This window comes from Nothobranchius furzeri, chromosome 1 (genome assembly GCF_043380555.1).
Source record: "Nothobranchius furzeri strain GRZ-AD chromosome 1, NfurGRZ-RIMD1, whole genome shotgun sequence".
NCBI classification, from domain to species: Eukaryota; Metazoa; Chordata; class Actinopteri; order Cyprinodontiformes; family Nothobranchiidae; genus Nothobranchius; species Nothobranchius furzeri.
This window is the reverse complement of record NC_091741.1, coordinates 60,981,468-60,995,648: the sequence shown is the minus strand read 5'-3', so window position 1 is coordinate 60,995,648 and position 14,181 is coordinate 60,981,468. Positions and strand designations below refer to the sequence as shown.

The following is a 14,181-nucleotide window of genomic DNA, read 5'->3' as shown; positions in this document are numbered from 1 at the left end:
GAGCTGGGTCAAAGGTTACGCCAAGATTCCTGTCAGAGGGTTTGGTGTGAGAAGCAAGCTGACCAAGAGAGCAGCCTAAAGCAGGGAAACAACTGAAAATTAAAAGTTATTGATTTATTTATCCTCTCTTTTGACCCTTTCAGGTGTCTTCATGCCTGCAGGCCTTGTCCTGCAGCCTTGGATGGGTTCTGCTGCAATGGCCGCCTCGTCTGTGTCCGTGGTTCTGTCCTCTTTGCTGCTCAGGATGTGAGTCTTAGTCTAGATTTAATGTTTTGATAGAGTACAAACTATTGAGAACCGTTCTGAATTGCTGCAGCGATGTTTCAGTCAATTAGACTTGCCTGCTGCATCAGTTTTTCAGTTTCAGACTCTCTATGACCTCAACTTAAAATCTGTAGATTGCTTTTCTTTGTCACCGAATGCTTTGGCATTCTTGTGTCCCTAACACTTTACCGACATAATATTACCATGGTTATCCAGCAAGATTTGTGTGTTTTCTTAGTATTTCTCTAATTTTGGTGCAGTTTGTAAGGAAGTGCTTTACAAATGTACCTGATTGTTGCAGGTATCAAAAGACATCAGTCGAGCTGTATGAGTCCCGTGCAAGAGGCCAAATGAGGAGCCTTCGTTCGTCTCAAATCAGTGCATATCAGGGTCTGGGCAGCCAGCGGCACAGCCCAGCTGTCCTTAAGGTGGCTCGGGACCAGGTGGGTCAGAACCCCGAGGCACCACCAGGCACAGGATCGTCCGTTAACCCTGGCCAGGAGCAGAATCACTACTCGCTGCAGGACTACCACGTTGCGTCAGACCTTAATGTGTTGTAAAGGAGAACATTGTTTTTTTTTTTTTTTACCTACTTCTTGTTGTTTATAAATTCAATAATGTCCTTGTTTTAGAATTTTTTTAAATGTATTTTTGTAAATTGTTTAATTCTGCTCGTATGTTTAAATAAACATTTTATTTTGGAGAAGACAGAAGGTATCCTAGTCAAATGAATAACATTTACCATTTCAGTTTGTCTGAAAGTAAAAGCTGCTGATCACATTTTAATTTTCAAAGATCGACAATACAAAATAAAGCTGCTGTTTTTCCTATGGATAAGGCCCTCAGTGTGTTAGCTACTACAGAAGAATGTTTCCGTTGTAAACATTTTGTAGGATTTAAACTTTGAGATTTCGAAACAGAGCTTCAGCTACTTAAAAAAAAGCAGAAGAGGGAGAGAACAGTTGGCTTTTTTCTTTTCATTTGAAGACATTCCAGGAAAAATCATTGGAGCACAATCATAAAATAAACCCAACAAAATGAGCTTACTCACAGACTGATAGAAACCTTGACTCTTAGTTAGACCTCCTAATAGGCTGGTTTTAATACATCATATAGACATTTGTTATTAAGCCATTACTGATTAAAACGCCAAGAAAATTCTATTTGGTTTATATTTCTTGAATTCTGATTCAAACATACAATTTTAACACAATTATTCAAGAAGCCAGCATTAATGTTTCTAATTCCAGTTTTCAGCCTAGATTAGGCAGGATTAATGTTTTAAGATTACTGACACATTAATGAGTGAATAGGTGTTAATTCTCACCAGATTTTCAGAAATTGCTTGTTTAATATTAAAGCAAATCAAACAATAGAAATTATAAAATATAAATGTATTTTACAGCTTCAGATCATTTCTTTACAGTGAATTAGCACTTTTTTTCACCATTTCAATCTTTTATTTTTTGGTAAATGTATGGATGGACTAATGGAAAACAAGGTGTCACCATAATTGTGATGTTTATTTATTTAGAAAACAATTGAAACTCCCCTCTGTTAGTTCATGTGTTGTAATTCAGACACTCAGACAGAGCAGTTATCCTGACTTGGTTTTATTTCAAATAAAAAAGTCCCTAAAGTTTCACAATAGAGCAAAACTTTAATAAAAACCACTGATAGGAATTTGAAAACCCCAAAGAGGTCAATTTCCTGAAAGACAATCTTCTGATCCAGGAACCTCAGAGGAGGTAAAGATTAAGTCTTCCTGCAAACGGAAACCCAGAGAGGACAAAGGGTTTCATTCTGCAAAGGTAAGCTCAGAAGAGCAATGCTTGCTGTTATCTGCTTCTGTTGGACACATGAATGAAGTCCTTGTTTTGGGTTATCCAGTCGAAGAGCTGAGACCATCTGGTGCTGTTCTCCTGCAACTGGATCTTCTTGAGTTAAGATAAATGATAGTCATACTAAATGTTTTATCGAGAGGAGCATAATCTTTTAGAACTTGTGTGGTCTACATTATTGTTGTAAAAGTTGGATGACTATACCACAAACTAATGACCGTATGAACTGTAAAATAAGTAATGCTGATGAAGTCCAAAGACAGTCTACCCTCCATGAACCATAAATACAATAATGGCTGAAAGTTAAGGTTAATGTGCAGAATGTTAGTGATTTAATAATTCACAAGAAAAAACTTAGTTTAAATTTTTTTTTACATTTTAGCTCTGGTACTAAATTTCAGGCCAACACAACATCAGTTAAAATAATTATTAATGATTTACTGAGTAAACATAAAGGTACATGGTGTAAGATTGACATCCTGTGGTCAAATGTGGGTACTGCAGCCAATTTTACAAAAAAGAATGACTCCTCGCCTCCCATTCTGTGAGTTTTATGGTGGTTGACAGCTACAGCGCAGCACCAGAAGATTCTAGATGACGAGCAAAGATAAGTAATAGACAGTAAGTTAATAAATAAATAAATGCATTTCACTGTAAAATCTATTAATTTCACGATAGCTTGAGAATTCTGTAGAGCTATTTTTCTCATTTCTCATTATCATTGTTAGCTCAGCATTAGCCTCTTCTTTACCCAGTCTAGTCAAACAAAAAGATGTCATGGCTTCTTAGGGGTTGAAGAAATAACTTCTGGGTCGCTCCTGTAACTGGCTCAGGTTCTTTCCAAAACACTGCTGTGTTTTGCTGGCTGGTGCAGCAGCAACCTTGTGGGATCCCAGATTGTAAATACTTACTACGTCCCTCTTTAGCTCTGTTGAAAGAAAAAATTCTGACAACCTGCCAGCCGGCTGAGAAGGAAGTTTGTTAGAACGTTTTGTGACCGTCACTGTAGAATTTTTACTTAGTGTCCTAAATGTCAACATTTTAAACAGTAAAACTGTACTAAACTGTTGTCAAAGCATAAAACCCCAAAAAGAAAAGAACAAGTTAAATTTGTTGCATTAAACTGAAGTAAAATTCATTGAGCTTCCATTACAACGCACACGTTTAAAATTTTTATTTCCTTCCAGAGATTTACAAACAGATATAATCTACAGGGTACAGGGAAGAGAGCTTCCTATATGTTAATACCTATTAAGATATATATTAAGTTCTAATAACATCTGCAAAATTAAAATGAAATAGAAACCTTCATACTCGTTATTCTGAAACTTAAGTTCCTTGTTGAGAAAATATGCAACAGGATTTATCTTTTATTTTGAAAAGGAAGACATTGAGGAACTACACAAACAGCCTAAATCTAAGTAAAATAACAATTAACTCGTAGAAAGTCCGCTTTGGTTGGTTAATTATTGTGTCTGATGGTAGAAATCGACCTGGAATTTTCTCAGAGGCTTCGTACCGTTTCTGCTTTCATGTTCCAGAACCTGAATGAGCTGAAGATTTTTATCTTCAAGGACTCAAATCCAGCAGCAAGGATGTGTTCTTTCAGATTTTCCCCTAGTTTTAACTGAGCTAAATGTAATAGTTCAATTAACTAGAGCTGACATTTAACATGCAAGTCAACTCCAGAGCTCTGAAAATCCTTCAAAACAAAGCTCTCCAGTCGTGTTTAGGTAAATATCACCCAGCTGGTTTGGGATCTGTAGAGTCTCAGGGGCCAGACAGAGGAAGACTCATAAAAGGTGCTAATGCAGCAAATGCTAGCGTGAAAGCCTGATGTGATGAAGGTCTAGTTGATGCAATCCATGATGTGGATCTGCAGGGAGTCCAGGTCCGGGAGGATCTCGTTGCACTTGGGACAGGCGTGCTCAGGAATGTTCCCCTGGTGCTGCCAATCGGCACCTGTGAGCAACAAACCCAGCTCTGGTTTAGGTCAAACTGCTGTTGTAGACATTTTTGAATGTGTCACAGGTTGAAGCGTGAAAGTCAACGTAGATAAATTCACATTGATTTATATAAAGGACTGGTCAACCTGAGCAACAGAAGCATTTCAGAAACTTAAAAGTTCACCCCATGATAGACCTCATGTAGCCCAGGATTTTCAGACAACAGTCTGTGAGGATCAAATAGAAATAAAATAAAATAGAAATAAAATTTCTTATAGTTAGTATTATGATTTTTAAAATGTTTTACTGTTTCAGCCATATTAAGTGGCCTCATTAATTAGAAGCTACAGGAAGCTTCTGTTTGTCCAATAGATGCGAGAAGGTGACTGCGAGAGAGCTGGAGACTTCTGCCTCTAGAGGTCCGTCTCTGCTGTCCTCTCACAGTCCAGCTGGTCCAGTTCTGCTGGAGTTTCTTCCTGTTCAAAAGAAGTTTTCCTTCCCACTGTCGCCCTCACACCATGCTGCTCAGACTGCATTCAAAGCTTTAATGTTTCCTTTATTTAAAGACAGTTTGACTAATTTACTGCATCAGGCCTGTACCTGGACCTGGTATAAGCTGGATTTGTTGCAGTGAACGGTACTTTGAGATGACATGTTGTGAGCTGACACGTCAAAACAAACTGAATTAAAATAAAGATGTATAAAATAAGGACATAATGTCTCTATTGTCCTCTGATGATACACCGTATGGATCTGGATCTGAAACCAGCTTTTTTGTAAACATTTTATTAATGAATTTGTAGTGGCTATTTGTCCATAAAACTTATAATCAAATACTTTCAAATGGCCACTGGGCTACGTCAAGGGTTAGGCGTTACGCACGGGTAAAAAGGTTTCAAATAAAGCAATGTCCATGCCAAAATTGCGTCTGGTGGTGGTTTATTCACTCAAGCAGCAAGAGCACAGATTTTTGCATCCTCTCTGTCTGTGTGGTAAAAAACCATGTTCCCTCGCAGCCCTGGCTGCTCCACCCACCTTGACCTATTTATACCAATAATCACCCACACCTGACCAATAAACAATAATTAGCCAAAATAATAAATGAAAAGCATAATGCAAAACAAATTACCTTTAGCATAAAATAAAGAAAATAAACTAGGTTATAACTTGTGCCTATAATAAACTAAATAGCTTCAACAGCATTAATGAAAAAGTCTAAAAGCCTTTGGACTGAGTTATTGTCTGGAACCGCATGCAGAGTTGGATGTAAACCAGATAAACAGAATCTACCTCTTCCAACCAGACTAGCTCCAGCTCCATGAGGACTTCCTCCTGTTGTTCCGTGTCTCCGCTGCATTTCGTTAAGCGACCGCCTGCAGAAGATCAGATCAGCTGGATGTTATACTGTCTCACCTTTAATCAGCACAACCCAAATAAACCTAACAAAAGCAGAAGGTTCTGTTTTTTGGGGCCAGTTGGAGGCAGCAGAACTTCTGTGTGGTTCCATACCGGCCCAGTGAGTCCATCTCCTCCTGCAGCTGGCTGTTCTGCTTCTTCACAAACTCCAGCTGAGCAGCCAGACGCTCCTTCTCCTCGTGGAGCTTCTCCCTCGCTGCTCGCTCTGCGTAGAAGTCCGAGGAGTAAACCTCCGCCTGAAGAAACCAGCAGCATGATCGTTAAAACTCCTGAAACTGTCACCACGGGGGTTGTCAGCTTTTGCTCAGATTTATTTTCAGAATTCCTTCCAGTCTGACCTGAGCCTGGAAGACAGAGATGGTCTCCAGATCCTTCTCCTTTGAGAACATCTCCTGCTTCATCTCATCAATCTTGCTCTGTTTAACAGCCAGAGCTTCTTCTGCAGCCGTCAGCCGCTCCTGCAGATCATCTGCCAACTCCTTCTCCACCAGCCGGGACTGCAGAACGGGACAGGAGAACCAAACGTGACAACTTCCTAAGTCTTACTGGAACCCAGCTGGTATAAATAAACCAACATCCTCATGTTGCCTCAGAAACCCACCTCTCTTTTCTTCTTCTCCTCTTTGAGTTCGTTGTAGTCCTCAAACAGCTTGGTGTAGGCGTCCTTCAGCTGAGCCAGGTTGTTTCTGCAACAAATGAAGAAGAGATCCCTTTAGCTAAGTCTTTGACATGAACGCGCTTAAAAAGCAAGTCAACCCCTGCCAGATTCTTACTCAACTCCCTTATGTTTGAAAAATGCAACAAATGCTGTTGCCTTGCAGACCGAGAGGGCGGAGCCGCAAACCAATACACACACACAGGTTCACAATGACATTGTGACATCATAAGGACCAGTTTACCTCATAACATACCCCTTAGCCAATAGCAGTGGCAGATTTAAATTCAAATGCAGTGCAGAGTTTTTACCTGACGACGGCACAACACTGACAGTTTTAGGCAGAATATTTAAATTTTAACTAAGATGCACTGAAGTACCAAATTATTGACTACACGTGTCTGCAGCATGATTAGACACGCATTTATGTAGTTTATCAGCAAAAAAAAGTTGATTTGGGGGTGACTTGCTCTTTAAGCAGAATTATAGAAAATAAACTACTGTTATTTGGGTAGAAATTACTTCTATATGAGACTGTCATAATGCACATCCCTGCTTGTAGGTAGGTTTTTTTTTCACGAAATTTAACTTTATTGTGAGTTTTCTTTTAGAAAGTTGCTCAAATTTTTCATTAAAGGTGCATGAAGTAAGAACCGCATCGTGTGGTCAAATCTGGGTACTGCAGTCCGTGTTTCAAAGCAAATGAGTCCATTCTGAGTGACTCCCCCTCCCATTCCGTGAGTTTGACGAGTTACGGCTCAGTGGCTAGATGATGAGCTAGCATGAGTCAAGTTGATAAGTAGATGAATACCTTTCATGCCTTGCCTGCTGGTGGTGGTCGGAGAGGCCGCTGGCACCAGAGTACAACAGCCTAGCGTCTGTCAGTAAGCACCCAGGGCAGCGGTGGCTACAATGTAGCTCATCACCACTAGCATGTGAGTAGATATGTGCATGGGTGAATGACTGATTAATTTTAGAGCTGACTATTTGTTACTAATTCACTATTAGCATAGTTAGCTCAACTATTTAAGAAGGTCATACAAAAGCCACTTTGAACAGTTCAGCTGCTTTTTAAAGGAGACCACTGAGTCCACTGATCTCAGGCTCAGGGGGAGAGAGTTCCAGAGTCTGGGGGCCACAGCAGCAAATGATCTGTCACCTTTGGTCTTTAGCCTGGTGCGTTGCACAACCAGTAGGCTTTGATCCCTGGACCTCAGGGACCTGCTGGGGGTGTAGGGACTGAGAAGATCACCAATGTAAGATGGTGCTTGTCCATGTAAGGCCCTATAGACCAGAACAAGGATCTTGAAATGAACCCTGAAGTTGACTGGCAGCCAGTGAAGCTGGAGGAGAAGCGGGGTGATGTGGGTGTGTTTGGAGGACTTGGTCAGAAGCCGAGCACAGGCATTCTGAACCACCGGTAGAAGGTTCAGGGAGGTTCTGCTCAGACACGTGAAAAGAGAGTTACAGTAGTCTGAGGCCCTGTCCACACGTAGCCAGGGATCTGCCAAAACGTAGATATTTTTCTACGTTTTGGCCTGTCATCCACACGAAAACGGAGTTTTTTCACACGAAAACAGATCTTTTTAAAAACTCCGGCCAAAGTGAAGACCTGTGTTTACACTAGCCGACAGCATGGGTGCCCTCAGAGCTGCGCTCGCTTTATCAATTGTCCAAGCGCTTTTTGCTTGTTTGTTTTTGCAAGCGGAATTACTGCTCCTTGCAGAAGACCACAGACGAAGGACGAGGTTAAGATGGGGGAAGTACTGCCGCCTTCAGGTCTGGCATGTCCTTAATGTATTTATCCGGGTACGTGTGGACAGTTTTTTTTAAAAACGAGGTGGTGTGGATGCAAGTTTTTGGAGGGGCGGATATTCGTTTAAAAAAAAAATGGCTACGTGTGGACTAGGCCTAAGCGTGAGGAGATGAAGGTGTGGATAACTGCCTAAGGTTCAGAGCGGGACAGAATGGGACTCAGCTTAGCAATGTTCCTGAGATGGAAGAAGGAAGAGCGAAGAGAACTGATATGAGAAACCCGGGTGAGAGCTGGGTCAAAGGTCACGCCAAGATTCCTGACAGAAGGTTTGGTGTAGGAAGCAAGCTGACCAAGAGAGTCTCTGACTTTGGGAACCAGCTTGTCTGGGGCACAGATGAGGATCTCAGTCTTATCTTCATTCAGCTGTAGAAAGCTCCCAGCCATCCAGGTTTTGATAGAGTCTAAGCAGATGTGTAACAGCTGCAGCTTAGACATCTCATGGGGCTCCGGATAGGAAAACAGTTTGCTTTACACATTCCAGATTAAAACAAAATGACCACATTTCATCTGTTCATCTCCTTTCAAAACTTTTCTATACAATTGCAACTTTTTATAAAATAACACTTAATTTTATGCCTCTCTGACGGTCTAGAGCAGCGGTACTCAATAGGCGGCCTGCGGGCCAGATGAACTGGAGGGGAAGGGACAGGTGTGCAGTGCTGTTTCATTTTATAGTAAGCTTGTGACCCGGCTCCAGGTCATTTTGTTGAGTGGTCCTCGGACCACTACATTTGAGTAACCCTGGCCTAGAGCTCCATGACACTTCTACTCTTGACACAAGTTTGTCGATCTGCGAGTCCTCGGACCTCTCCTCGTCAGCCTTCCTCTGCTCCAGCTGACTCTGAGCCTGAACGCTGCCCAGTTGCAGTTTCAGACGGTCGTTCTCCGACTGCACGGCCTGCTTCTCCACCAGCTGAGCCTTCAGAGTTGCTACATCCTGCTCCACCTCTCGACACCTACACAAAACACAACCAGCACAGCAGATCAGCTGTAGCTCTTTGTCTGTTTTTGGTCTGCATCCCCCGAAGTTATTTCAGCATCTGAGAGCAGGCCCAACCTGTCCTGCAGGTTCTTCTTCATGCCTTCAGCTTCATCCAGCTTGCACAGAGCCTGCTGCAGATCCTTGAAGAGCATCCTCACCTGAGACTTCAGATTCTCCACCTCAGACGCTGCCTGAAAAGGTCCACAGTAACACACGAGGTTCATAAACAAAACCTAAAGGCAGAAATGTTGAGACAACCTCTAACTGCTGGAAAATCTTAAAAAAGACACCTTCTCCTCCCTCTCAGACTCCTCCTTGCTCTCCGTTTGGGTCATTTTCTCCACTCCTTGCCTAATTTCCTCCAACACCTTGACTCTAATGGATAAAGAGATAACTCAGGTTAGACAGTTATTTGATAAAAAGGTAAATACATTTTCTTTTAGATGAGTGAGCAAAATCTTGTCATCTCCACCACCTGGCAGCCGAGGCCTGCAGCTCCACCTCCAGCCGCTCACATTGCTGCGTCTCATTTCTGAGAGACTGGAGCAGCTGGCTGACCGTCACTCCCTCGCTGTCCATCCGGGACGCCGTCATGCTGAGATCAGGACGTCTGCTGAGCTCTGCACCACATGACTCGTTCACACCTTCCACACCTCCATCCTGAAACGGGACCGAAACCTGTCACATCCCAAACAAGACTTCCTCCAAATCCCAGAGTTTGGTCTTCTGCTCGTGGACTTCCTCACCGACACCGTGATGATCTCGATGAATGAATCATCCTGGGAGTCCTGCTCGGCTTTCAGCTGCAGCTCAGAGTTCAGAGCCACCAGGTCGTTCTTCTCAGCCTGCAAACGGGCCACCTGGGCACGCAGGGCCTCCAACTCTGGATTCTGATGGGAGGAGTTGGTTTAGTTGCAGACAGAAGCCTAAACCTCCATGAGCTGGTTAGTCTTTAGCTCTCACCTGACTTCCACCTGGGGCACCTCCTGTCCTTCTGGACTCCTCCAGCTTTTTGCTCAGCTCCTGCTTTTCCTGAGTCAGCGTCTCCATGCAGCTCCGAGCTTCTCCAAGCCGACTCTCTAGGAAGTCCCGCTCCTGACGCTGCTTCTCCCTCCATGCAGTCAGACCTTCAAAGCGTTCTTTCATTGTCAGGTTGGTCTGACGAAGGGCCTCTGGGGGACACGGAATAAGATAAATAAAATCAGACCCAGAATCTTTGGCTACTTTAAAGAACCGTATGGTTGGTCAGCAGGAGTTAATTAAATCTCTGCACAGACGAGAGTTTCTTTAAGCACCACTCACTCCTCCCACCTTTTAGTTCTCTGTTCTCCTGAATGAGGTTGTTCATCTGCAGCATTGTTTCCTCCAGTGTGCCGGACTGACCGGGAGAGCGAGAGATGCCACCGTTCATCGTGGGGCCTCCAGACGTCATGACGCTGAGAGCAAAAAGTAAAACTGGTAAAAGTTGAGAATTCCAAACGCACTTAAGGTGAGCTCCTAAAAGATGGCAAAAAACACGCTGATGGCAATCGCAGTTTTGCAGTTAATTAAATTTGTATCTAAATTCATCTCCAAACCATCACAAATACTAGCCTGGCCTGCCAGACTCAGCCTCTGCACAGAGGAAGAGACTCAGAAGCAGAAAGCTCCATGAGGGGCGGGACTAGCCAGCTCAAAAATAACCAATCAGAAAAAAGGCAGAAATAACAACTGCATTGCACGACACTAATTTTTAAGCTGTAGTCAAAGATGGCATGTCGTGACGGCGCAAACATCTTTCTTTAGAAGAAAGGCTTTTAGCGCTTCTTGTTGTCGTTTTAAAGACGTGTTAAGTCGTTTAGAACAGAGGAAAGAGCCGCAGCTAACTCCGCTTCAGACGCCATCTTGGTTGTGAACTTCTGTACGAGAAACTGAGCGTTGCGGTGTGTGACGTACGCTGCTCAGTGCTGATTGGCTCAGTTAGAATTTTCAGAAAGTGGAGTTATTGGAATGGGAGTGTTACCAGGCCCTTTGCTTCCCCATAAGGAAGCATTGGCTAGGCTGGCCAGGCTACACAAACACAACATAACCAAAAAAAAAAGTGTCACCATTAAAAACATGTAGTCAGATTTCAGTTCTGCCACATCCTTGGGCTGAGCTCACATGTGTTTTCGGTGCTGACAAAAGTGCAAATAAAGATGGCAGAACAAGAGCAAAACACACAGATAGTGAATAACTAATAGTTGAATATTTGCCTCCATTATTTAAATTTTACATTGTTTTCTCCAAACATTCTGTGGAACATCACAGATTTCTCACGTTTTTTTTTCTCCCAAGTATTGATGTTCCACACAAAACCCATTTTTATTGACACGACTCAATGTTTGGACATCTGGTTTCCCATAGCAATGCTTCTCTGCTTTTATGGCAACACTGTGTGTCTGTTTCATCCACATGGCTGATCAGTTGAGTAAAAACTAAGCTTGGTTAGCTGGTGTCTACATGTCTTTAATGTCTATGTGATAGAAAACGGTTCCTTTGACAAATATATAATTTGATTATTACCTAATTCAATTATTAATTATCATTTTAATTAAATTTGTCTGTGCATTTCTACAGAAGGCTAAATTATTATGAACTCCATGGATTGGTGCACTCCTAGACAGCTGAACTCTGCCATCTGCTGGCTGTGCCTGCAGCCTCTGAATCACGTTTCCTGCAGCAGCTGAAAGGGCCACTGAAAGTTGAAATGTCAAGAAAACAGTCAAAAACATTATTTCCATGAAAAAGAAAGTTCTAAAAGACAAACAAGGTTCTGAACTGACTGTATTTGTTTTGTTGATCACATTCTTGTATCTGATACTATCTCTGAAACTGAAGGGAGGGAAAATTATTAAGAAAATGTTTTATAAAACAAACTTATTATTTCACCTTGCAGCTCTGAACTATAAATAGGAACATCTCTTAATTAGTCTTTAATTGTTGTGACTGCATAGTGATGATTTAACAATTTATTTAACCACTTAATTATCCCAAAACTTTGGATTAAAAATTATTTTGAAGTGAACAGATCGTGTTAATAAAATCTTTCATGATAATCTGGGAGACTAGGCACCCCCTAGTGTCTACTTAGTAGAACCAAGAGAAAAGCAAAAGCTATCTCCTCGGTGTGTGTTTGTCTTTTTAACCTAAATCTAACAGCTGAAATGTCTCCCCAGCCTTCCTTAGTGTTTACAGGAGCGGTTCATCCCAAAAACAACAAATCAGCAGTGGTCATGACCGAAAACATGCAGGAAACGTGCTGAAACCAGAATGCAGTGCCAGGTATGTCAGCTCAAAAATTGTAATGCCCAACAGACCCACCAAGTGGAACATTCTGGCCACAAGGGGATGATAGGAGCTGACGGCGATAGGAGCTGAGTGGCCTTTCATTAAACCTTAAACGGGTCATTTTGGCACATACTGTTCAAGAAAATGATTTAAAAATGAGGAAAAGTGTCAGACAAAAACAGCAGGCAGGTATTTCTATGTATACCACCTTTATTAACAATGCTGTATGTTGTGTTTCCAGTTGATATAAGCCAACTAATCTCTAGTATCTTATATCAACAATTTTGCATTTAATATAAACTATTTGTAAATCAATGGATCTCACAACTGATTTTTTTTATTTATTTATTTATTTGTTTAAACAAGGAAAACGTCCCATTTGTTCACATTGTTAATGTTACTGGAACCTGCCACTGGGGGGCGCTCGTTTTGTTTTGAAGTCTACTTCCGCGTTACGTTCCTCTGGTTGTTAAAAACATAAGATATGTATATAAACATGTTTATATACATATCTATGGTTAAAAACGTGTACGCTCAGCTGTAACCAGATCCACACACACCCAGAAGGACTCCCTACATTTTTATTTACTTGATGTGTGAAGACAAACAGAAACTTGATGGAATAAACAACTCCAAGCCTAATTCTAGCCACATGTAATCATTACACAATTAAAAAACGATACACAAAATGGATGATAATCCCAAGTACCTGGGTAGAATCCTGATTTTGTCAGTTCAGTTGCTTTTAAACTACTTGAGTTGAAATCACACTAACACGATTAAGTAACTCATTGCAACTCGTACACCAATCTGCTCAGCTGATCTCATGATAATGACATTACAGATCCTGGTTAGCTCAACACATTAGCATACTGAACCGATTCAGATAAATAAACCAATAAACAGGTTATAAGATTATAACAGCAGATTTTACTGTTTATCTACAATAAGCCCCCAGATCACACCCGCATTTTTATCTTTAAACTAGCTAAGGAGACGCATTTCACCATAGACTCGAGCCCATGTATTTTACTTTTTTTTTCTAATTCTACTGGTTCACTTTCGCTTTCCTTAGGCCCAATTTACCTGTATGTAACTCCTGGCTAATCTCAGAAAAGTTATCGGTAACTTAAAAAACACTTACTCTGAGCCAAACTGCGTCACACACAACACTAAAATAAGTTTAAAAGTTTCCACTTACCTGATGTCACAAGCGGTACTAAAACAATGTCCGTGTTGGCTCTAAAAGCTCATATAACGACTTTTAAAAGCCACCGAGTCAATCAACCTTCTGCCCCTAGGTTTATTTTGCGTTACCGTAAAGTGTTCCTACTAAAATGCGACATTTCCGGTTTCTGCGTTCAAAATAAAACTCTTAACAGTCAAAATAATTTTTGGTACCATATATTTATGCCTTGAGTCACTTTGAGTCAAAAAACAGTTAATTGAATTGCATCAAACAAAACTCCTTGATTATTGGACAACTAGACTGAACATCAGATCAGAATCAGATGGGTTTTGTTGTCATATGGACAAGAATCAAAACATAAGAAAATTGCTGTGGTACGGTGCAAGAAAAGATAAACGATAAGCAAAAATTTGAATTAGGAAATAAACCAAATGACATGATAATGATATAGGGAGGCAATTATTAGAGAATCAGCTACTATATAAAAATCAGTGTACTGGTCAGAGCACATCAGTTCAGGTGCAAACATAACACTAGGTGGCTAAAATAAAAGTAACTGGAGTGAACAGGTCCACGATTATCATTCCTGAGTCCAACCGCAAAGGGAAAGAAAATGTTTTTGTGGTGAGAGGTTCTGGTCCGAATGGATCGGAGCCTCCTGCCTGATGGGAGTGGGTCGAAGAGACTGTGTCCAGAGTGAGACGGGGCAGCTGTTATCTGACCTGCACACCTCAATGTCCTGGAGGTGTACAGGTCCTGTATG

General features: G+C 41.5%; 2 protein-coding genes across 4 annotated transcripts in view; one reads left to right on the top strand and one right to left on the bottom strand.

Annotated features, from left to right (window-relative positions):
- The window catches only part of atp7b (ATPase copper transporting beta), a 272,095-nt gene extending 271,118 nt beyond the window's left edge, over nt 1-977 (top strand). For all 3 annotated transcript variants that reach the window (XM_054739484.2, XM_054739483.2, XM_054739481.2), the window contains exons 19-20: nt 144-246; nt 566-977. In XM_054739484.2, the coding sequence (XP_054595459.2) occupies nt 144-246; nt 566-824 (362 nt within the window). In that variant the 3' untranslated portion in view covers nt 825-977. The remainder of the gene's footprint in view (nt 1-143; nt 247-565) is intronic.
- A 2,287-nt stretch (nt 978-3,264) lies between these two features.
- On the bottom strand, nt 3,265-13,558 carry optn (optineurin). The gene is made up of 13 exons (XM_015954746.3): nt 13,431-13,558; nt 10,232-10,356; nt 9,884-10,092; nt 9,667-9,810; nt 9,396-9,580; nt 9,211-9,295; nt 8,996-9,111; nt 8,745-8,894; nt 6,069-6,153; nt 5,806-5,964; nt 5,561-5,703; nt 5,342-5,424; nt 3,265-4,067 (listed from the first exon to the last, which is right to left on the bottom strand). Exons 2-13 carry the CDS (start codon nt 10,350-10,352, stop codon nt 3,955-3,957), a joined length of 1,593 nt encoding a protein of 530 aa, XP_015810232.1. The 5' UTR covers nt 10,353-10,356; nt 13,431-13,558; the 3' UTR covers nt 3,265-3,954.
- Between the last annotated feature and the right edge of the window lie 623 nt (nt 13,559-14,181).